The sequence below is a fragment of the Castor canadensis genome, chromosome 2, assembly GCF_047511655.1.
Source record: "Castor canadensis chromosome 2, mCasCan1.hap1v2, whole genome shotgun sequence".
Classification (NCBI taxonomy): Eukaryota; Metazoa; Chordata; class Mammalia; order Rodentia; family Castoridae; genus Castor; species Castor canadensis.
The window spans coordinates 32,583,093-32,607,025 of NC_133387.1; the positions used below are offsets into that span (position 1 = coordinate 32,583,093).

Genomic DNA, 23,933 nt, shown 5'->3' on the forward strand with positions numbered 1-23,933 from the left:
ATATATGAAAATAGTATAATGAAATTCATTAAACGTTGTTTATAAAACAGGGGAGGAGGGAAGAAGGAGTAATAGAGAAGACAATTTGATCAAAGAATGTTATATGTATATATGGATATATCACAATGGAACCCCTTTGTATAGTTCAAATACGCTAAGAAAAAAAGAAGTAAAAGGAGGCCTCTGGATTGGAATTTTAGTGGGAGTCAATGGTGAGAAAATGCTACCTGTGCTGTTGAGTTCCCCCAGCCCATAAGGCTGCTCATGCCTTGCATAAGGTCTAAAGCAAGCTATATTATTCATGCCACATTTTTCTGTTCACACATTTGACAGTTTCTAAAAGAAAAACTAAAAATAGTAGTATTTATTAGATACTTTTCCATGTTATAAAATACATTACTTATTGTAAGACCACACATAAACTTTAAATTAAGACCTTCTGGATGGATTATTATAAATGACTGAAATACTTTTGTACAATCATCTGTAATACTCATCCCACAAGAATTTTCTAATGTTTTTCTTCATATTATAGTAACAAATTCCTAAAATAATCTATTCTCTAAGTAATTGCATGGCAATTAACTTGTTTCTGATTAATGTAATATTTGAGAAGGGAATCATGTCTTTTTAGGTAACAATATGTTCTTTACTACTAGCATTTTTCTTAGTTTATTGAGGTAAAATTTATATGCAACTATCACCAAATACTGCATTGATACCCTTTATATTACAAAGTGTGTATCAAGTAAATTGCACTAATATTAAGTGCATAGTTAATTACATTTTTACATATCTATACACTACCTGGTTATGTATGTAACCACAACCGCGATCAAGATTTAGGACATTTCCCTAAATAGTTAACCATTGCTTAAGAGTTGCTCAGGCTTTCCAGCTAACCACTATTCTGATTTCTACCATCATAAATTGGTTTTCCTGTTATTAAACTTCATAAAAATATAATAAAATGTGTCTTTATATGTCTGTCTTCTTTTTATCATCACATAGTTTTGAAGATTCTTTCATGGTGTGTGTATCAGTAATTCATTTGTCTTTGAATACATCAATGAGTATTGGATTCATCTCCTTTCTTATTGAATTATTTTCTGCTTTTAGCTTTTATAAATAAAACTAATATGAAGGGTTTTTTGCATATGCCTGTTGATGTACAACTCCCATTTATCTTGGGTAGATAGCTAGATTGTCCTACAATCTTACTGGGTATGTATAAGGTTAGTTTTAGTAGATATAGCCAAAATGTTTCAAAGCTAATCAAACAATTTATGATTCCACTAGCAGTGCCTGAAAGAAAAATTTCTCCACCATAAAAGTAAGTCTGTTTGGTTTGGAAATAAACACAAACATGCACATACACATACAAACACACCTTCCTCTAAGCTTCTGTTCATCATTTTAGCATTTTTGGCATGGCACTATTTGTTTTTCAATTCAGAAAAGACTGAGATATAGCTACCCAAACATAGCAAAATGAAAGTGGAAAATTTAGGGGAACATATTTTGAATTTTTTCCAAACTCTAATCTAATATTTCTTCAACAAAATAATATTAATGTTCATTCCAACAAATTGAAATCAAGTAAGAATGAAAGTGCATCATGTCATACACCCTCCTTTTCAATGACCTCCACTCAAATCAGCATATTGAAGGTTCAGAGAAATACTATAGTTAAAAAATACACAATTAACTTTATATAATTCATAAACAGTGTTTATGGATTTACTTCATAAACCTATTTAGCCATGGAACTCTATCTGTTAAAGATTATTAATAGCCTTCAAAATAGTTAGTATTTTTGTCTTATGTTATGCCATTCTTTAGAAATACCCTTTGATTTAATGATAATTCATAAATTAGAAATATGTGTTTCCTTGGAAAATAAAAAAGTCAAGAACAAGGTACTTTGGAATAGTATTAAGCTCTTGGGAATAGATTAGATAGTGGTGGTGACGGAGTCAGGGAATAATTACTATGCCTGGCCATTAGATAAAACACAGACATGATATCCTACCCACTGAGGCCCAGCTGGACATCCCTGTCTCTAATTCTCTGTACTTCAAAGCTCCCAGTAGCACATGCATTCTTTTGACATTACATGAGTACATTTGTAATTATACTTTCTAAGTGGATTAATAGATATATGATAAGAGTACCAATTACAACTTCCCTGAATTATCTCTAGTGAGGGCATATGCAAGACGTGAGAAAATATAGAAGGTTACACAGAGAATCCTTCAAAAAAAAAATAAGGAAAAAGCAGAAAGCCACTAAACAAGACAAAGTCTCAGGGTAAGAGCCACCCTTCTCTCAAACCAACAAAGCAACAGAATGGTATGTGTTGTTCAAAGAGGAAACTATAAACTTGAGAAGTGATTAAGGTTTGGGAAGTGAAAGAGAAATGTATCTACCTGAAGCAATTTTAATTTTATTTATTCAGTATCCTTTCTGCAAGAAAGTTACAGAAGTTTTCCCTCATTCTTAAAACGAATTCCATTGAATTTAGTTTAAAATATCAAAAGTAGACCCAGGGATGAATCCAAGAAAAACAGCAGAACTTAAAGAGGAAATGTGAAACTGATTTCATAACTAAGTGTTAGTACTCAGACCTTTTTTAAAATAGAAACCACGATAAATCCACTGAACACAATTAGTGCAGGGAGTGGCAACCACACTAAAAAGAACACTACTCACAATGAGGTGTCTTAGATACCCGCCTGGAGCACTTACTCTTTTTACAGAGACTACAGTTTGGGTTGAAGAGTACATGATTTCTTGTAACAATTCCATTTGGCATTTTTCACCTGCGTGAACAATTCATTCCTAATTCAACTCAAAGTGCAAATGTAAAATTCACCTACCTGCACAAAACCACATGCTGTGAAGTCCTCAAAAAAGGGCAGACTTGGGCGGTCTTCTCTATAGATGGTGAGTTTATATGTGGTCAGGGTCTTGCCCTCTGCTGGAGATTCGTCCACCAGAAACACTGAGATTTTATTTATTCCTAATCCCAGAGGGTAGTTGGCAAAACTGGCATAGGAAGGGAAGAGGGAGAGCGAGGGAAAATGAATATGAATGTGACCATCACTTATTCAGCCCAAACTGATTCAGTCATGAATATTTATAAATGCCTACATTTTGCATAAAACAGGAAAAGCCTGTACAATTTCAGAAGACACCTAAAATAAGTCCAAAAAATTTAAATCTCTGCTTCGTAGTACTTTTCTATACTGAGTCATCTTGCTGAGCAAGTCATGTCTGCCATTAGCTAAAGTGATTACTAACCACTTGTCAGGGTCCATGTCATCTTAATTAATGCTTTACACAAAAACTATGATGGTTCATAATTTAAATATTGAGACCATTACACAGAACTAGTAAATACACTGCCCAAAATTCTCATGGTAGAGCCAGGTTTGGGACCCAGATTGGTGTAACTTGAATCCTCTTTTCTTTACTGGTCTCTACTGGCTGTCAGGGATGCCAAATGAGTTTCTTTCCCCATGGTACAGAGCTGTGAGTATTTTCCTGCTATGGACATAGTATACAATAAGATCCTATCCTCTGTTCAAAATTACAAATAAAAGTCACTTTTGGTGACTTTCAAAAGTCTTTGTAGAAAAAAAACTCATATGGGATTAGGAAAGATAGTGGTGTGATATTAAGTCCATAGACTGTCACCATAAGGTTCACGTAATGAATCCCTGACTATTCAAAAAATTGAGAAGTTGGCTTGGAGTAGAAAGAGATTACTTTTCAGGAGAAACTCCAGCAATCTGAAAATATGAAGATGACAAGAAACAGAATTTCCTTAATGGATTCTCCTAATATTTGATATAGCAGGCTCTTCTCCTGTTTCCACATCATTACAAAGATTAATTGCAGATTATTATAGTTCAGTACAGCAGCAAATGTATTCTTTTTAAGCACATAAAGCCTGAAAAGGGGAAGGTTTTCACACCAGGGTCCTCCTTCCATATGATCCTGTAGCTCAGATTTCCTGAGCCACTTTTCAAGGTAGATCAAATGTCTGCTCCCCAGTGAGATGTCTGAACTCAGCCACAACCAGATCCCTCATACCTTGGCCCTGCTGGCTCCTGCAGGTGCACCTTGCACTGACACTTGGAAGTCTCTGCTCCAATCGTTACTGTTACCACATCAAATGGTACCTCAGTGTAATAATCTTTGATCTTTGGATTAAATTCAGGATTTAGGTCCAAATGTGGATGTGTGAAGATCTGCTTGATATGACATGGTGTGTCATTATCTGTTACAAAAACAAAAAGAATGACAAAGACAACTATGAACTGGACACTTTTAAATCACGAATGATCAAGATGGGTTTTTTTTTCCCTCTAATTCCTTTGTACATTTTTAGTGATCACTGCCTTTCTGTGGTCATTGCAGACTGTCCATTCAGCACCCTGGTCATAGATGGTTTGTGGTTTCAGCTGGATTTTTAGTATTGTAGAACTTCCATGTAACAGCTGTTGACTTTAGCTGGTGTTATATAGATGGTAATTTTTGCTCAACACTTGACAGTTTAAAGGCACAAAAGGTGGGGGAAATGTCTCTCCTGTGGGCTGATAACATTTTTATGATGTCTATGAAGTATATCAAGCAACAGTGAAAGCAGAGGCAATGGCTCTGTTGGTGGTGGCAGAAGGGAGCCAGCAGGCATGTGGGAAATTTCTTAATGAGAAGTATCATAAAACTATTATTAGGTTGACTCAGTAGCTCATAGGCACTAGGGTGGAGCAGAGAATATGGTCTCTAGTACTGTACCAGACACTCAGATAAAAATATCCTCATCCTGAAACCCTTTCCAAGCCATCTCACCATGGAAAAATGTTGTATAGTACAAGAAGAAAATTTTTCTAGAATACAGAATATGACTTTTTACCATTGATTCTAACATGATTAAGAAAACTTTCTCTCAATTTTTACAGCAGTATCTTAATGAGAAAAATGAAAAATAGCTTCAGTGGCACATACACCACACACTGTTAATTACATTCAGTATGAATGCTTAGAATGAACAAATTAGCCAATAACTTTATAAAATGTTTTTCAAAGAAATACAAGGATTTTGTTTCATTGATTCTTTTCAATAGCTAACAGAATTTGAATAAGGATAAATACAGAAAATTCTATAAAAATCAGCAAAATTAAAGTATCCTTGCATCACCTTTGTGTACAATGTTCAGTTATAAGTAAAAACAGAAAACAACACTGTAGAAACCAACCTTAGGAAAAAGAGATTATTCTGTTAATTGTTGTTTTCCTCCACTTTCATACAACTGTCACCATGATTTTCCTAAAATCAAATCTGGTGATTGGTCTCCAATTTTTAGTGGTTTCTCATCCCTTTCAGAGTAAATGTAAGCTCCTGTTAGGCAGACAAGATATTTCACAAGCCCTTCCTTGTCTTGCTCTCTGTTTGCCTCTCCCATCATGTCATGGACTTTGTGCTTCCATAAGACGCAAATTTTATATCTTTTGATGGATGTAGAAATGCACCACTAAATATATGGCAATGGTCCATCAACCATATGGGTGTTTTATTTTACTTTTGAGAATCAGATCTCAGACTATCTGCCATAATGCATAAAAACACTTAAAATGAATAAATTACATATTTCTGTCTGCAACTGTATGGCTTTCTCAGCTGGTGGAAGCCAAAACTATGCAAGTATACACCAATAATAATAATAATACAATAAATACATAGTATTTTCATTTTGTGGAAAGTTTTTAACAAAAAAGAGTTGACTCTATTCAATAATTACTCAATAATTCTATTGAATTGGGTAAAGTACTTGCTTAATTTTATGTGTTATCTAAGAAATAACAATTCAACTAAAGATTTTTATCTGGTTGATACATGTGGTGGACTGAAACTATAATTTTCACAATCATACTAGCTTCTGAAATTTTCTTATAATAAAAGAAAAATATAACACTGAGAGTAGAGACTGCAATCTCCTCAATGAAATTGATGCAAAATTCCTCAATAAAATAATGGCAAACTAAATCCAACAACATATCAGAAAGATCATACACCATGACCAAGTCAGCTTTATCCCAGGGATGCAGGGATGTTTCAACATATGCAAATCATTAAATGTAACACAGCACATTAACAGAAGTAAAGACAAAACCCACTTGATTATAATAGATGCAGAAAAAGCCTTTGATAAGATTCAAAAGCTCTAATAAAAATAGGAATAGAAGGAATATACCTCAACATAATAAAGGCTATATATGACAAACCTATAACCAACATCATACTTAATGGGGAAAAACTGAAACCATTTACCTTAAAGTAAAGAATAAGACAAGGGTGCCCACTGTCCTTACTCCTATTCAACATAGTCCTGGAATTCCTAGCCAGAGCATTAAGGCAGAAAGCAGAAATAAAAGGATTACAAATAAGTAAAGAAGTAGTCACACTATCCCTATTCACAGATGACATGATCTTATATCTAAAAAACCCAAAAAATTCCACCGAAAAACTCACAGACACCATAAGCAGCTTCAACAATGTAGCAGGATACAAAATCAACTTACAAAAATCAGTAGCCTTTCTCTACACCAACAATGAACAGATTGAGAAAGAATATAGGAAAACAATTCCATTTACAATAGTCTAAAAAAAAAATCAAATACCTAGGAATAAACTTAACAAATGATGTGAATGACCTCTACAAGGAAAACTGCAAACCACTGAAGAAAGAAATAGGAGACTACAGAAAGTGGAAAGATCTCCCATGCTCATGGATTGGCAGAAATCAACATAGTAAAAATGCCTCTACTACCAAAAGCAACCTACATGTTCAATGCAATTACCATCAAAATCCCAATGACATTCAACAGAGAGATTAAAAAAAATCAACCCTAAAGTCCAATTGGAAACACAAAAGACCATGAATAGACAAGGCAATACTGTGCAAAAATAGCAATGCTGGAGGTATCACTCTACACAACTTCAGCCTATACTGCAGAGCTATAGCAACAAAAACAGCATGATACTGGTACAAAAACAGGTATGAAGACCAGTGGAATAGAATAGAGGACTCAGATATGAATTCATGCAGCTACCCCCACCTTATTTTTGATAAAGGTGTCAAAAACATGCGATGAAGAAAAGACAGCCTTTTCAATATATGTTGCTGGAAAAACTGGTTATCTGCCTGAAGAAAACTGAAACTAGATCCATATTTGTCACCCTGTGCAATTGTCAACTCAAAGTGGGTTAAGGACCTTAATATCAGACCTGAAACCTTGAAGCTAGTACAGGAAAGAGCAGGGAATACACTGAAACAATAGGCATAGGCAATGACTTCCTCAATAGAACTCAAGTAGCTCAGCAACTAAGAGAAAGGATCAACAAATGGGACTACATGAAATATAAGAACTTCTGCACAACAAAATAAATGTTCTTTAAATTGAAGAGGCCACCCACAGAGTGGGAGAAAATCTTTGCTAGCTATGCATCAGACAAGCAACTAATAACCAGAATATCAATGGAGCGCAAAAAACAAAACTCCCAAAAAAATCAATGACCCAATAAAGAAATGGGAAACTGAACTAAACAGAACTTTTTCAAAGGAAGAAGTCCAAATGGCTAAAAAAAAAAAACATAATGAAAAAATGCTCACCATCCCTGGCCATAAAGGAAATGCAAATCAAAACCACATTAAAATAGCTACTGTCAAGAACTCCACCACCACCAAATGCTGGCAAGGATGTGGGGGAAAAGGAATCCTCATACAGTGCTAGTGGAAATGTAAGCTAGCACAACCACCGTGGAAAACAATATGGAGCCTTCCTTAAAAAGCTAAATATAGATCTGCCATAAGATCCAGCAATAACACTCCTGGGGATATACCTGAAGGATGTGAATCATGTTACAACAAAGGCACCTGCACACCCATGTTTATTGCAGCACTGTTCACAATAGCTAAGCTATGGAAACAGCCAAGATGCCCCAATACTGACGGATGGATTAAGAATATGTGATACTGATACACAGTGGAATTTTACTCAGCCACAAAAAGGAATGAAATTTTGTCATTTGCAGGTAAATGGATAGAACTAGAGAACATCATCTTCAGTGAAGTTAGTCAGGCTCAGAAGGCCAAAAGCTGCATGTTCTCTCTCATATGCAGATTATAGACTTAAAATAAATGCAGCAATATTATGGGACATGAGTTACACTAAGGGGAGGCCACAGATGAGAGGGATAGGACAAGGGAAGGAAACGAAAAACTTGAATGTCGTTGATATGCTCATGGTATAGGAATGAATATAAGAATCTTAAACTGGCCAGGGCCACTATGGGAAGTGGACTAGGGAGGAGTGAAGAAGACTGACAGAGATAAATCAGTTAGGGTTATAATACATATATGCATGGAAACAACACAAGGAAATTTCCTGTGTAGTGCTGTTTATCTCAAACTAGCAAAAACTCCATGCTTCTTTTTTTAATCTTTAATGTTTTTTTCTTCTACAAAACCAGAAGACAGGAGGGTGGAACAGGTTCTGCCTGGGGGAGGGGTTATAGTAGTGGGAGGGGGGAGGTGGAGGGGAAAGGGGTAGGAGGATGAATACGATGCAAATAATGGGTACACTTGTATGTGAATGTAAAAATGATACCTGTTGAAACTGTTCCAGGAATCAGGGGAGGGAGGGATGAAAGAGAGCAGTGGAGGGGGTGAATTCAAGTATGATATATTTGATACATTGTAAGAACCTTTGTAAATGCAACAATGTAACCACACTTAGCCCAACAATTAAAAAAAAATCATAACTTTTAATTTGAATTCAACCACTTATCAATAATTCATTCAATTCTTAATCAGAGTTTTTTTCCCCTCAACACTATGTTCAGGGTACTGAGATAAATTCAATAAAATAAGATGTCACTAGTTGTGAGAGTTGACTCAAATACATGCTGTGGACCCAATTCAACATGAAATAAACTAGACTGGGGTAAGCACTGTGTTTTGGAGAGACCTATTGCCTAGACATGAAGGGATTATAAGTGCTCATACTATGCTTTAGTGCTTGGAACCTGTTAAATGAATAATAAAACACTAGTTTTTTTTTCTTAAAATGAAATATCGAAGGTATACATTATAGAATACAGTCTTATACAGATTCACTGAGAGTTCATTTTCCTGCTGTTTATACTTTTTACATTTCACTTAAATAGTCACAGTTTTCAACGGGGCTTGCACTTGTTATAAACTGACCCTCAACCTTACATCAGAGGAAATAAATGTACAGTTATTTTTCTTAGCCAAGATTTTAGCAAGTGCTTAGTTTTGGGTTTCTTCAGAAACTCTCCACCTCTGGCTTAGATGCTGGATGCCAGACCCCTGTTTGCAAGTTGATTTAGTTCTGACATCATCTTCAACTGAATCATCAGGGTTGCTGCCTACAAACACCTGGTGTTTCCTTGGCATCTTTCCCAGCCCAGTCCCAACTTGTCTCAGGTCAACTTACCTTAGGTCTACAGAGAACCCAGTGTGACAGATGATGGTGGCAGTGTGTTTAACCTATTTGGCAAGTGTACATGGAAAAGCTGTTTGATGTTTTGGTTACTTTTAATGGATTTCTTTTAACTACAGAATTTTATTTCTCTCTCCAGGAATAATCATAACTCATATTAAGCATAAAAACAGCCTAGACTCTTAAGATAACCCCACCTGTTCTGAGCCATCAAACAGGGTGTTTTTTTTTTTTTTAAATCTTAGGTCATATTACCAACATAGGAAGATTCATTATGAAGATCCAGGTAGGACAGTTTTTATCAGGATAAAAGCATGAACAAAGCTGAAGAGATTATGTGACATGTTCACCTCATCTATACCATGTTACCAGGGAACTGAAATTTTTAAAAATGAGATCATCCAGTGCCATCCTTTCCTCCCACCAATGAGAATACAGGAGGTCAAAAAAGTGCTGTCACTTTTCCATGTTGCATTGAGCCCAGGGCCTCTCACAGAGTAGATGCTCAATATTTGTTCATCCTAATTTAGCTCCTAGTTTTCTCACTAGTCTTTTCCCACTATATTCTGGGTGTCATATCCCAGGAGAATATAGAAGCATGCAGTTTTCTAGGTTTCTTGGATTGAGCAGTATGTACAAGGAAAAGAGATGAGTCAAATTCTTCCTCTTTTCCAAGCAGCAATACCTCATTTATAATGCTACTTTCTTTAATTGAATGCATTTGTTGATTTTCTTAGTATATTACTCATATATTATTTCTCTGTATACCATGATGTCAGTGATAGTGCTAAAATATTATGAAATGACTTAATTTGCATTTTATAAAATAACAGTAGATTTTATTAAATTAGAAGACATCTATTTATAATAAATTATTCTTAAATTCATTTTTTAAAAAATTTTATATTTTACTGGAATTGATTTTTATTTGTGAAAGACTATGTATACATTTCAGCAGTAAATCTAGACAGATAAATTGATAGAGATATATTTTAAAAGGTATAACTGTTCCACGAAATAGAAAGGGAAGGAAAACTGCCAAACACATTTTATGAAGCCAGTATTACACTTATCCCAAAACCAGGCAAAGACACCTCCAAAAAGGAGAACTATAGGCCAATCTCCTTAATGAACATTGATGCAAAAATCCTCAACAAAATAATGGCAAACCGAATTCAGCAACACATCAAAAAGATTATTCACCACGACCAAGTAGGCTTCATCCCAGGGATGCAGGGGTGGTTCAACATACGAAAATCAATAAACGTAATAAACCACATTAACAGAAGCAAAGACAAAAACCACTTGATCACCTCAAGAGATGCAGAAAAAGCCTTTGATAAGATCCAACATCATTTCATGATAAAAGCTCTAAGAAAACTAGGAATAGAAGGAAAGTTCCTCAACATTATAAAAGCTATATATGACAAACCTACAGCCAGCATTATACTTAACGGAGAAAAACTGAAACCATTCCCTCTAAAATCAGGAACCAGACAAGGATGCCCACTATCTCCACTCCTATTCAACATAGTACTGGAATTCCTAGCCAGAGCAATTAGGCAAGAAGAAGGAATAAAAGGAATACAAATAGGTAAAGAAACTGTCAAAATATCCCTATTTGCAGATGACATGATCCTATACCTTAAAGACCCAAAAAACTCTACTCAGAAGCTTCTAGACATCATCAATAGCTATAGCAAGGTAGCAGGATATAAAATCAACATAGAAAAATCATTAGCATTTCTATACACTAACAATGAGCAAACTGAAAAAGAATGTATGAAAACAATTCCATTTACAATAGCCTCAAGAAAAATCAAATACCTAGGTGTAAACCTAACAAAAGATGTGAAAGACCTCTACAAGGAAAACTATACACTTCTGAAGAAAGAGATTGAGGAAGACTATAGAAAGTGGAGAGATCTCCCATGCTCATGGATTGGTAGAATCAACATAGTAAAAATGTCGATACTCCCAAAAGTAATCTACATGTTTAATGCAATTCTCATTAAAATTCCAATGACATTCATTAAAGAGATTGAAAAATCTACTGTTAAATTTATATGGAAACACAAGAGGACACGAATAGCCAAGGCAATACTCAGTCAAAAGAACAATGCAGGAGGTATCAAGATACCTGACTTCAAACTATATTACAAAGCAATAATGATAAAAACAGCATGGTACTGGCACAAAAACAGACATGAAGACCAGTGGAACAGAATAGAGGACCCAGATATGAAGCCACACAACTAAAACCAACTTATCTTTGACAAAGGAGCTAAAAATATACGATGGAGAAATAGCAGCCTCTTCAACAAAAACTGCTGGGAAAACTGGTTAGCAGTCTGCAAAAAACTGAAAGTAGATCCATGTATATCACCCTATACCAAGATTAACTCAAAATGGATCAAGGATCTTAATATCAGACCCCAAACTCTTAAGTTGATACAGGAAAGAATAGGAAATACTGTGGAGTTAGTAGGTATAGGTAAGAACTTTCTCAATGAAACCCCAGCAGCACAGCAACTAAGAGATAGCATAGATAAATGGGACCTCATAAAGCTAAAAAGCTTCTGTTCATCAAAAGAAATGGTCTCTAAACTGAAGAGAACACCCACAGAGTGGGAGAAAATATTTGCCAACTATACATCAGACAAAGGACTGATAACCAGAATATATAGGGAACTTAAAAAACTAAATTCTCCCAAAACTAATGAACCAATAAAGAAATGGGCAAGTGAACTAAACAGAACTTTCTCAAAAGAAGAAATTCAAATGGCCAGAAAACACATGAAAAAATGCTCACCATCTCTAGCAATAAAGGAAATGCAAATTAAAACCACGCTAAGATTCCCTGTTAGAATAGCCATCATCAGCAACACCACCAACAACAGGTGTTGGCGAGGATGCGGGGAAAAAGGAACCCTCTTACACTGTTGGTGGGAATGTAGACTAGTACAACCACTCTGGAAAAAAATTTGGAGGCTACTTAAAAAGCTGGACATCAATCTACCATTTGATCCAGCAATACCACTCTTGGGGATATACCCAAAAGACTGTGACACAGGTTACTCCAGAGGCACCTGCACACCCATGTTTATTGTGGCACTATTCACAATAGCCAAGTTATGGAAACAGCCAAGATGCCCCACCACTGACGAATGGATTAAGAAAATGTGGTATCTATCCACAATGGAATTTTATGCAGCCATGAAGAAGAACGAAATGTTATCATTCGCTGGTAAATGGATGGAATTGGAGAACATCATTCTGAGTGAGGTTAGCCTGGCCCAAAAGACCAAAAATCGTATGTTCTCCCTCGTATGTGGACATTAGATCAAGGGCAAACACAACAATGGGATTGGACTATGAGCACATGATAAAAGTGAGAGCACACAAGGGAGGGGTGAGGATAGGTAAGACAACTAAAAAACTAGCTAGCATTTGTTGCCCTTAACGCAGAGAAACTAAAGCAGATACCTTAAAAGCATCTGAGGCCAATAGGAAAAGGGGAACAGGTACTAGAGAAAAGGTTAGATCAAAAAGAATTAACCTAGAAGGTAACACCCACGCACAGGAAATCAATGTGAGTCAATGCCCTGTATAGCTATCCTTATCTCAACCAGCAAAAACCCTTGTCCCTTCCTGTTATTGCTTATACTCTCTCTACAACAAAATTATAAATAAAGGCAAAATAGTTTCTGCTGGGTATTGAGGGTGGGGGGAGAGGGAGGGGGCGGAGTGGGTGGTAAGGAGGGGGTGGGGGCAAGGGGGAGAAATGAACCAAGCCTTATATGCACATATGAATAATAAAAGAAAAAGGAAAAAAAAATAAAAAGAGAACAGCTGAACTTGCAAAAAAAAAAGGTATATATTGTCAAAACAAACTTACTATGTAGAATTCTTATTTTTTGCACCATGTGCTGCAGGTCAGGAGTTTTGGACAAAGAATGTAAAGACCCAGCTTCTCTATTCAGTTCAGGAACTAACAGCCCTGTGACCTTGGAAAAGGCACTTAAACTTTTTCAAAGATATAGTTGTAAGACCATTGTAATAACTTTGATCAGATTGAATAAAATTATTTTTAAATTTAAACTTAAATTTACATAAACTTAAAATCTATATATTTCTCATTATTTTACCTTGGTAAAAAACTTCATGAATTTTAAGAAAATAAATTGAAAATTTACTTAACAACTCTTACTGTTATAAAGAAAATTCTACTCAGTACCCTCCATCATAGCAGGAAAGAAATCACTTCCGGGTGATGAGACCCCCTAAAGACCAATGGATAAGGCTGATGAGCCAAACTCTCCTTCAATATAAAGCCTTAGAGTTGCCCAGGCCTCTCAAAATGATAATAAAGAGAAAGCATAATATTTTCTGCACAAAAGTGGAAAATTTTAAATGTTTTTATGCAAAACTGATATCTATTTAATAAAAAATATAACTTCTCAAAATTTACTTAAAATAAATTAGCAGCCTGAAGATATCTAAATATGATAAAAATGATTATTTTTCAAAGACAGAAAATCATTCACTATGCTGCTGAAACATTTTAATCTCAACTCACCATTACGGCAATGTATTTTATTTTCATTCATAATTTGTGGAACTGCATCTAGAAAAAAATGTAAATTTTAAATGAAAACTATGAATTAAAGAATTAATATGTATTAACTTATAGTTAATTCAATAAAACATACTTTTTTATTGTTTACCTTTTATTATATCAGTGAATGTCTAAAGAAAGGTAACAACTATAATAAAAACAAAGATATTTGATTCAAAGCTCAGAAGAGTGATTATTTCAAATATGAAAAACCAAGGGAGCAAATGAATGACATAAATTCCATCTGTTGCTTTTAGGTGATCTGCTTTTTTAAAAAATGCTTTTATTAGTATATGATAATTACACAGAGGGGTTTCATTGTAGGTGATCTTATTGAAGTTTCTTCTAGTTCTATGATCCTATGGCTTTTTATTACCCAAAACCATCAGAATTCAGAAATTCTATCTAGTTGGTTTCATTTTTATTCTAAGTTTCTGAATTTAACCAAATATCAATCAGAAAACCCCCAATAAAGATTTATGGAATAAATGAATGAATAAAAATCAATCTAATTCATTCATACGTTTAAAAAGAAAACAATGGTGGGAGAAAGAAAGGCAATGGTCAGTCTGGTTATTATTCATTGCCATGATCCATTCTGCTCAATCGGTGGTTCTCGAACTCTTCAAGCTCATCTATTGGAGACTTGTTAAAATGCCAGTTGCTGGGCTGCACCCCAAGATTCAGATTCAGGGGATCTGAATCTCTCGTTGCAGATGACACCAACACGTGTGGTAGCACTAAGAACCACTATATTAGATTAAGTCCTGGGTTTCAATAGGAAAACTTCAGATTTCTTATTATTTTTTAAGGGTAGGTACATGAGTGGGCAGGTCTTTTCACTTTTTTCTTCTTAATATTAGAAATATTTTCTTCTCTTGTAACAAAATCTTAGATATTCTTTAGAAGGAAAAAATGAGAAATTAGAGATAAGCCAGAGAGTGAAATCCCAAACACCATTAAATTTTCCTGGGGTTCATGTTGCTAGGAGCCAATTAATTTGGGGCATTGAAAATGGAACCCAGAGCTGTGCTAAGCACAGCTCCACCACTGAGCTACAGCCCAGTCCAAGGATAACTCTGAAAGCATTTCTTATGTTTTCAAACGGCCCTTAATAACTTACCTAATTTGTACACCCGCCAGCATGATGAAAACACTTGCATCCCTACTTTTTTCCCAATTTTACTGTTTTTAAGAAGAAAAATGCAATGTTGAGGGAAAGTAGCTTTTCCTTGCTGAATTTTCATTTTTCATTGCTTATGAAGGTAAACATATTTATTTACTTTTTGGTCAAGCAATACTTATATTTATGTTGAATACGTGGGACTATATGCTTTTACCTTTTTTATTTCCAATTGCATCAAATAACACTTGTGGTTTTTCAATGTTCTCATCTTCTGGAAAAGAATTCCTGCAAATACAGTGAAGTAACAACTCTGCATCAGTGAAGTGAATGAAATTCATGGGAATTACAACAAACACACTATCTCTTCTTCAGTGTGGGCATGGTTACTTTGATGAAGACAAACACTTTCCAGATTTCATTCCCCAAAGCTAGCAAACTACCCTCCAACAAGGTACATGGAAATCTCATCATCTCTAATCAACAGAAGTACATTTGAAGAAAACCAGGGCAATAAGTCACTCTTCAGACAAAACCTGAGCAATCTTAGCAAGCCTGAATCTAATTGAAGTGATTCAAGATTACTATTGAAAGCTCTGGCTAGCATTACATAGCTTTGAATCAAAAAGGCTTGGAAGGCTGAAACACAGTCTGAGAATACATACAAAACTGGAGAAACCCAGTTGTATCATGAGCAATGACTTAAATTGCCAGGGCTTCTGTCCTTAAACTCATTGATGTTCACTGATCGCTACTGAGAGTCAGTGATGTCTTGGTGTGTTCACCTCATTTTCTCTGTTGCAAAGTTAAATGCTTGCACAGATTGCCCTTTATCTCCTTAAATTTTGGACCAAGCCATCTAAATTAAAGACAGGAAAATTTCTGGTGCTGATGGTAGAGAGCATGGGGTACTGTGGTCCCTGGGTCCATGATGAGACTTTCCTCTGCTAACATAAGCAGTAAAATGGAATTTAAAATACTTGCTTTTCTTCATGGGGATACTCCAAGAATTAAATAAAATGACCTGTGTTAAATAATATTTTACACATATTCACTGTGACAGATACTGTACTGGGTATTTTACTACAGCAGAGATAGATAAAGCATATTCAATTCCTTTAAAGTATAACCATCAAACAGGAAATGAAGAAGAATCCACAAATTAAATATAGTGCTAAACTGAAGAGCACAATAATTTTAATGCTGTTTAATTCCTAAAAGTCTTTATTTTCTTTTCTATATACAATGAAAAGTAATGATACCTTAGATTTATTTTAAAGTACTTCCCTTCTCCCAAAGAGTGGGGAAACAGACAAAGCAAGCATGATGTGAGATACAGGTATTCTGTTGTTTTTATTATGTCTTGTTTTTTTCAATGCTGGTACACAACCCAGGGCCTCAAGCATTGCAAGCAAGCGCTCTTACAATGAGACATGTGCAACTAGGAGCCAAGCCAAATTTAAAACAAAATCCCATAAAAAGTCTCCAGAAGATTCTCTCAAAAGACATAGCCCTGAAATGCACATACAGTGATTTTTGGAAATATTGCTATCTTAATGGAATGAGACATTTTGCATACAGAGCCATTTTGCAGAGATTTCTTGGGTAATTTTGTGAATAAATTATTACATTGAGATCATGTGGATTTTCTTGGAAAGCGTTTCCTTAGAGAAAAATACACCTTCAACTTTATTTCTAGCAATGTGAAAATTAGCAGATTATACACAAATACTGAGTTTAAGATTTCTGTTCTATTCAGATTTACTCTAATTTCTTTGGCACTTCTGGATCTTGAGCCTTGGGGCACATGAATGATGCTTATGTACACCTGTTGCTTTTCTGACTTCATCTTTCCTCATCTTGCAAACGATTCATATTAACAAGGACAGATGAAGTCTTTAGATACCAAGGCTAGTGTAGGTATATAAAATTGACTCATTCTGCAGAAAAGCATGGAGGAGACCATTGTGAAGAAAGGTCACCTCCTTGTCTGCATCATGTGCTGGGAAAAAGTCCTGGACTATGAATGAGAAAGCCAGGGTCTTAGTCCCAATTCTATTTGTATTAGCTGTGCATCTTGTACAAATAGCCCCATCTTCTTAGAACCTCAGTTTCCTCATATGTGTACAATAGGTATAAATTCTCTTTGTAATAAGGCATGAATAATTATCAATTCAAATTGAAATTATCTAGAAACAATATAATTTTCTTTTGGCGATACTGGGGTTTGAACTCAGGCCTAATGCTTGATAGTAAGTGCTCTACCACTTGAACCACACCTCCAGCCCTTTTGCTTTAGGTCATTTTTCAGATAGGGTCTTGTGATTTTTCCTGCACCAGCCTGTAACTGTGACCCTCCAACCTCTACCTCCTACAATTCTGGAATTACAGAGTGCATCCCTGTGTCTGACTTGTTTGTTGAGATTGCATCCTGCTAACTTTTTTGCTCAGGAATCCTCAAACCTCTACCCTCCTGATCACCTTCTGAGTAGTGGATTACAGGTGTAAGCAGCCACTGTGCCCACCCCTCCTAATTGCTTTTTGATATACATATAAAATTTTCTTGTATTAGTGTTAACACAGATAAATCTTTCAAGCATATCTTGCTTTCTTTACAAAAGAAAGAAATAAATTACTACCACTGTAGAAGCTACGGTGACCTTTGGTTGGCATAGAAACACAAGAGGTAGAGTGTACTGACATTTACTACAACCCTTTGTCACAACATGAGGCAGGTGAACTACTTTATGTAATGCAACTGGAATATGTGGTAGGTAACATAATCCATATTTTATAGGTGAGGATACTGAGTCTCAGGGGGGTTTGAACCCTGACTCCTTTAATTAATAAACTCTAAAACTGAGATATTTTTTATCCAAGTCTGAATGATTAAAAAAAAAAAACCTTGATCCCTTCTGATTATACTGACCGTTATCAGCAAGTTTCCTTACTGCATTGAAATCCAACCTTCTGGTTTTAAGATCAGTGGATTGCTTAACCATAACACATACAAACTTAAGCAAACTTGCTGTGAACACATGTTCTAAAGCTTGCGAATCTCCAAGGACCTCACTCAAAGTTAAAAACAATGCTTAAATAGGCTCTTGGGAAATCAAATCTGTTCTCCCCTCTCTATCATGTTGAGTAAGACAGTCTTGGGTTCCCCCAGCAAGTGCGAATTAAAAACAGAGTGGCTTATGGCTATCTTATTTAAAATGTAGTTTTCAAACACACAAATAGAACTTCTTGTTAAGCCTACAACTTCCAGCTATTGAGGCCAAATTTATATAGTTGTGGCAATTAAAGTAAATTCTGATGCTGAGAGGTGTTCTAAGAAGCGTCTAAATATATGACTATTTGTATTTTCTAATTATAAGAGTTTCTCATAGAACTCTATTCACTGTCTTCTGAGGCAGAAGGAAACAAAATGTAAACCAATAGAAAGGAAGCCATTCACAGGGGTGACAGCAAGAGACATAAATGAGTGTAGCATGTCCATTAGGTTTTCATCTCCTAGGAGGCTTAGGATTACTTCTGTTTTTCTGGCAGTAGAAAAGTCAAATACTCCCTTAATTCCATTCGTATTAAAAAACAAAATAAAACAGACACAACCTTAGGTGTTCCCCTAATAATATTAATATCTCACTTGCCCCATCTCTTTCTCCCATTACTACCTCTCATTAGTGGGAGATGAAAAACTACCTTCTAAAATTAAAACCATAAAAAAACAGAATATATGTTAATAAACATAAATAAATTTTGCCCAGAATAAAGTCATGCCTTCAAGAAGTCCAAATAAATACTCTGTGTGAGTTCAAACTGATAGTTCAAATATATGTGTGTGTGTGTATTTATATATAATACATATGATATATATATGCATATATACAATACATATGATATATATTATATATACATATAGACAATACATATGATGATATATATTATATGTACACATATATAATACACATGATATATATATCATATATATGATATGATATATATAATATATATATAATATATATATGAAACTAGATCAAATTTTATTTTTGAACATCACATTAAAGTAGAGTCAAGTCTTGGTCTGAAAAACTTGGATATATTTTCCCTACAGTGTTTGAAGATCACTAGAATTGTTATGGTTTTGATGCCTTAATGTAATTTATTTTCCAGAGCATGAATTTTTGGACACATTTCTTTTTTATTGCTTACTTTAAATGTAGGCAAAGACTTCTGAAATCAATCTTTATACTTGAGATTTTTTGATTGCACAATTCAAAATTTGTGGCTATCTTACCATTCCAGTGGATGTAGCTGTGCCTTTTCATTCATAAGCCCAAATTGTTCAAACACATTTAAAAGAGACTGGTATTGGGTCAGGACTGAGCCAGGTTTTCCTATAGGACTTGCCATGTCATAAAAATCATGCAGCAGAGATTGAATCCCAGGAGTTTGGGATGGGAAGAGCTGAGAAGAAATATCAAACAAGAAATGTCAGCATAAGTTTGGAAAACAAGTTGGAATGTAGTATTATGAGGAAAGTCTATAGTTAGATATTCCTTAAAAAGTCAGATATTTACTAAAATTCCATTGTTCGGCATTGTAATCTACTTTTCTGAGCACTGTCAAAGTAGATACCAATGTTTTATAAGGTACTAGTTTTGTGGATGATCTTATTTCCAAATGGGATGAGATCCTTTACTGAGCAGAGATGGATTTTTCTTTTCTGCTATAGATACCTGAAAACAGCTAAATAATGAAGGGAGTCAGGCAGCAGGAAAAATCCTCTTTTGTTATAAGTGAATTGTGCCAGGGTGAGAAATATTTATTTCACACATCCCCAAAGAAGGAAAGCTAAGGGTATTCACTTTCTGCTTTGGGAGTCAGGAAATTGGGAGTTTTCCCTTGCTCCTGCACAATAATTATTTAGTTCTTCAAATTGTGCCGAGAGATTTCCTCTACATTATCTTGAATGATGAATTCCTGAAGGATGAGTCTCTTTATCTTTCTACAGTATTGAGCCAAACTATCATGAATATAATACTTGCTATGTATAAATTAATTTAAATAATAAATTTATCAATTAAATCATCTTTGGGGAAACAAGCTTACTTTAAAGCCTCTAAAATATGGGGCTAAATTATAAAACCAAAATCAAACATTCATTAACTTAGTTAACTGGTTTTAAGTAGCATATATACATAGGTTTTTTTTAATTAAAAATTAGAGATAAGGGCAGAACAGGCTCTGCCTGGAAGTGAGGGGAGGAGGGGGTAAAGGGTTGGGAGGAGGGCACGGGGGAGAAAAGACCCAAACAATGTACGCACATGTGAATAAATGAATAATACAAATTTTTTTTTAAAAAAAGGCTTGAGTGCTAGGGGATGGATCAACAAACATGAGGCTCTGAGTTCAAACCCCAGCAACTGCAAAAAATGTTTGAGCCAAACATCAGATTAATAATGGTTTAATAACGAACTTTTAAATATACTATTTTAATAGGTCTCTTCTGGAGATGAGTACTAGTGGGAGGGGCACAGGCATAAGGAAAGGAGGAATGAGGGTGAATATGGTGGATGTATTTTGTATCCATGTATGAAAATAGAAGAATGAAAACTGTTGAAGTTGTTCCAAGAAGAAGGTCGTAGGGGGGAAGAGGAGAACAATGGAGGTGGTAAATCTAACCAAGGCATATTGTAAACATATGTAAATATCACAATGTATCCCCCTGTACAGCTACTATACGTTAATAATACATTTTTTTTCTTTTGATGGTCCTGGAGTTTGAACTTAGGACGTCACGCCCACTGGGCAGGAGCTCTACCACTTGAGCCACTCTGCCATCAAATAACACAATTTTTAAAAATACTGTTTTAAAATTATATTTTATATGAATAAAAATTAGGTAAAAATACAAATTCTATATAATCTATATATTGAACTAAAGTACTGAAAATAGGTATTCATATGTTATAAATTATCTTTTATAATTGACCAACATATTAATAGAATCCAAGACAATACATAGAATAGAAAAAAAATGTGTCCTTTGAAAAGCTGAAGCCAGTAGCAATTCTATAATTATTAACATCTTCTTTCTTTGCCAGTTACAACAAATTAAGATTTAGGTGGTTTTCTAAAATCTTATGTTCGATTATATTTTACTTTCACAAACTAAAAGGGTATAATAAGAAGTAATAAATATTGGCTCCGTGGAAATGTCCCAAAGCTAAAAGCAGAATGTTTTAGAAAAATGTTGGCATTTCTCTTGAGAGCTGTCAAATACTGGCAGCTATACATATCCCGTATTCTTTTACCTTTAATAAGTTATGCAGTATTTGCAAGTTCTTAACATAAAGCACAGAAATCTTGTTGTTTAGCTCTCTGAAAGGAAGAAAGAAGGTTACAAAGGTTTATGTTTTCTGCAGAAATATCTTTAGTTTGAAGGCAAAAACTGGCATCTTATGGCTTCTCCACTATAATCTCAGAAATCAAGAATCAAATGTCACTTTTGTTAATTTACCAGTTGGAATTGACCCAGGCTCCTAAGTTCCTTTATGAAAGTCACAATTGAGTCAATTTCCTCTAAAGACAGACATTGGTTTAATTCCTTTTCATAGTTTTCACCCTATATTAGGAAGAAAAAAAAGCCTTAAGCAATTGCTAAAAGTCAAATCCTCTTTACTCCTGTTGCTTCCCACTTCACAAATGAAATGTTGAACTCTATAAACAGCTAAGCTAATTAATGTTGCAAAATGAACTTGTCACAACGATGTGTGAATATAAGAGAACTTTATATTTCATAAGGCAGACCTGGATGGAATAGCTCAATGATGTTTTGATAGTGAGGTTGGGGAGGTGAGTAGAGGAGAGCAGAACGTGTGTGACAACCAGTTTGGGAAGATTTTCCTATGGCCTTCAGGGCTTTAGAGGTGAGAGCCTCAAATGAGGCATGAACCCCATGTGTGGTATATTACCATTGTGGAGTTTCACAGCCTCTAGTAAGCAGACCTCTCCAGCCCATGTTTTCCCACATTCATTTTTTTCTTCAGAGTGATGCTGTGCGGAGAGAGGTTTGTGAAAGATATAGTAACATCAAAATCTTTATAAGAACTTTCAGATTCTGCTCTCCCAAATTCTCCAAATATGGGCATCATAAGTGAGAACAATACTCCGTTTGGTAAGCTATATAGAATTTTTTATACATCAAGAAAAGTAATCAGTGTTACTCAGAAGCACTATACACCATTCATCAGCATTAGCCAAACATGTTAAGCGTTACAAGTGCTTCCCATGCTATCACTCAAGTCCCTTGATATGCACTCTGCTTTTGTAGAGACTCAAATGTCACTTTTATTAATTTGGAGCAAACCCTGCTATTCTAGACGGCCTCAAAAAGTTCTAACATTCCCTTTGAAGTATTCTCTAATCTATAATATGCATTATTCATAAGATTGCCACAAACATTCCTTAAGAATCACGATCTGCTTGACTTCATTTTCAACCCATAATTTTATCAGTCATTCTCTTGAACAATTAGTTGAAATAAAAATAATATTGGTTCTCAGGTCAGGAAAAGTTAGGAGAAGTGATATGACAGATATCAAATAATTTCAAATAAATTGTCAAATTACTTGATTGTACAATAAGGAAAACGGAACCTTCTAAATAATGACTTGAAAATATTTGTCAGCATACAAATGTGCACTTACCTTAAGTACGCCTGATCTGTAAAGTCTCTGAAATATCTCAGAAAATAGGGAAAGTGAAGACTCATTGGAGAAGAGAAAATTGAAAGTATCTTTTACAAGGAATTCTTCCATAGTTTGGTCCTCAAAATCCATATTACCATCATCTTGAAAGTGAAAATGCTCATGCACCTTTGGAAGAATGAAAACCCAGCAAATAATTTTCAATGGAATTACTTCTAATGCACAATTTATTCCAGCTGGATTGCAGGTCAGAACTGACATCTAGTGGTCTTTTTGGAGGTCAACAGCTTTATAAATGTGAGTAATGTTCTTTTGAAGATACAATTTTTTTAATGTATAAGAAAATTAGCTAATGTATATTTCAGAAAAGTATGTATTGCCTTTCATGAATAGAGACTCTTCAATTATAAGGCGTTTCAAGATGAGCTAGTGAGACTTTATAATACATATCAAAAAACCATAGTAAATTAGATATGTGTGTAAAATAATGAATAAATGACCACTAAAAGATGTCATATCATAAGTCTCAAAATTTTACAGATAAATCTTGAAACTACTGAACCAAATATCTGTAATTGGTTTCTCTGTAGTATAGTTTTAAAACAAATAAATGCTACCTGAAGTTGAATTCTTGTTATCTATGGTTTTATTTTGTCCTTCCTGCTCTATAATCAAAGGAATCACTTTCTACAGACTAATTGAATCATTTTTTTATCTCCTTGTCTTTGAGGGTTATTTCTGGAGAGATGTACTAAAGGAGTTTATTTAATTCAAGAGAAAGGAAGAAAATCAAAGTGTACAAAAATAGTCTTCCATTTATATATATTTATACCAGAAAAAAAATTTTAAATACCCATGGCTTTTTATTTTTTAGTTTTTTGCAGTGCTTGGGTTTGAACCCAGAGCCTCACGCATGCTGGACAAGTGTTCTATCATGGAGGTACAT

General features: G+C 34.8%; 1 protein-coding gene across 1 annotated transcript in view; it reads right to left on the reverse strand.

The window, feature by feature from the left end:
* Cped1 (cadherin like and PC-esterase domain containing 1) overlaps positions 1 to 23,933 on the reverse strand; it is a 248,918-nt gene that overhangs the window by 112,722 nt on the left and 112,263 nt on the right. The window contains exons 10-16 of the mRNA XM_074064410.1: positions 22,988 to 23,155; positions 21,799 to 21,903; positions 19,573 to 19,742; positions 15,493 to 15,563; positions 14,114 to 14,161; positions 4,099 to 4,285; positions 2,880 to 3,048 (exon numbers count right to left, since the gene is read on the reverse strand). Of these exons, the coding sequence (XP_073920511.1) occupies positions 2,880 to 3,048; positions 4,099 to 4,285; positions 14,114 to 14,161; positions 15,493 to 15,563; positions 19,573 to 19,742; positions 21,799 to 21,903; positions 22,988 to 23,155 (918 nt within the window). The remainder of the gene's footprint in view (positions 1 to 2,879; positions 3,049 to 4,098; positions 4,286 to 14,113; positions 14,162 to 15,492; positions 15,564 to 19,572; positions 19,743 to 21,798; positions 21,904 to 22,987; positions 23,156 to 23,933) is intronic.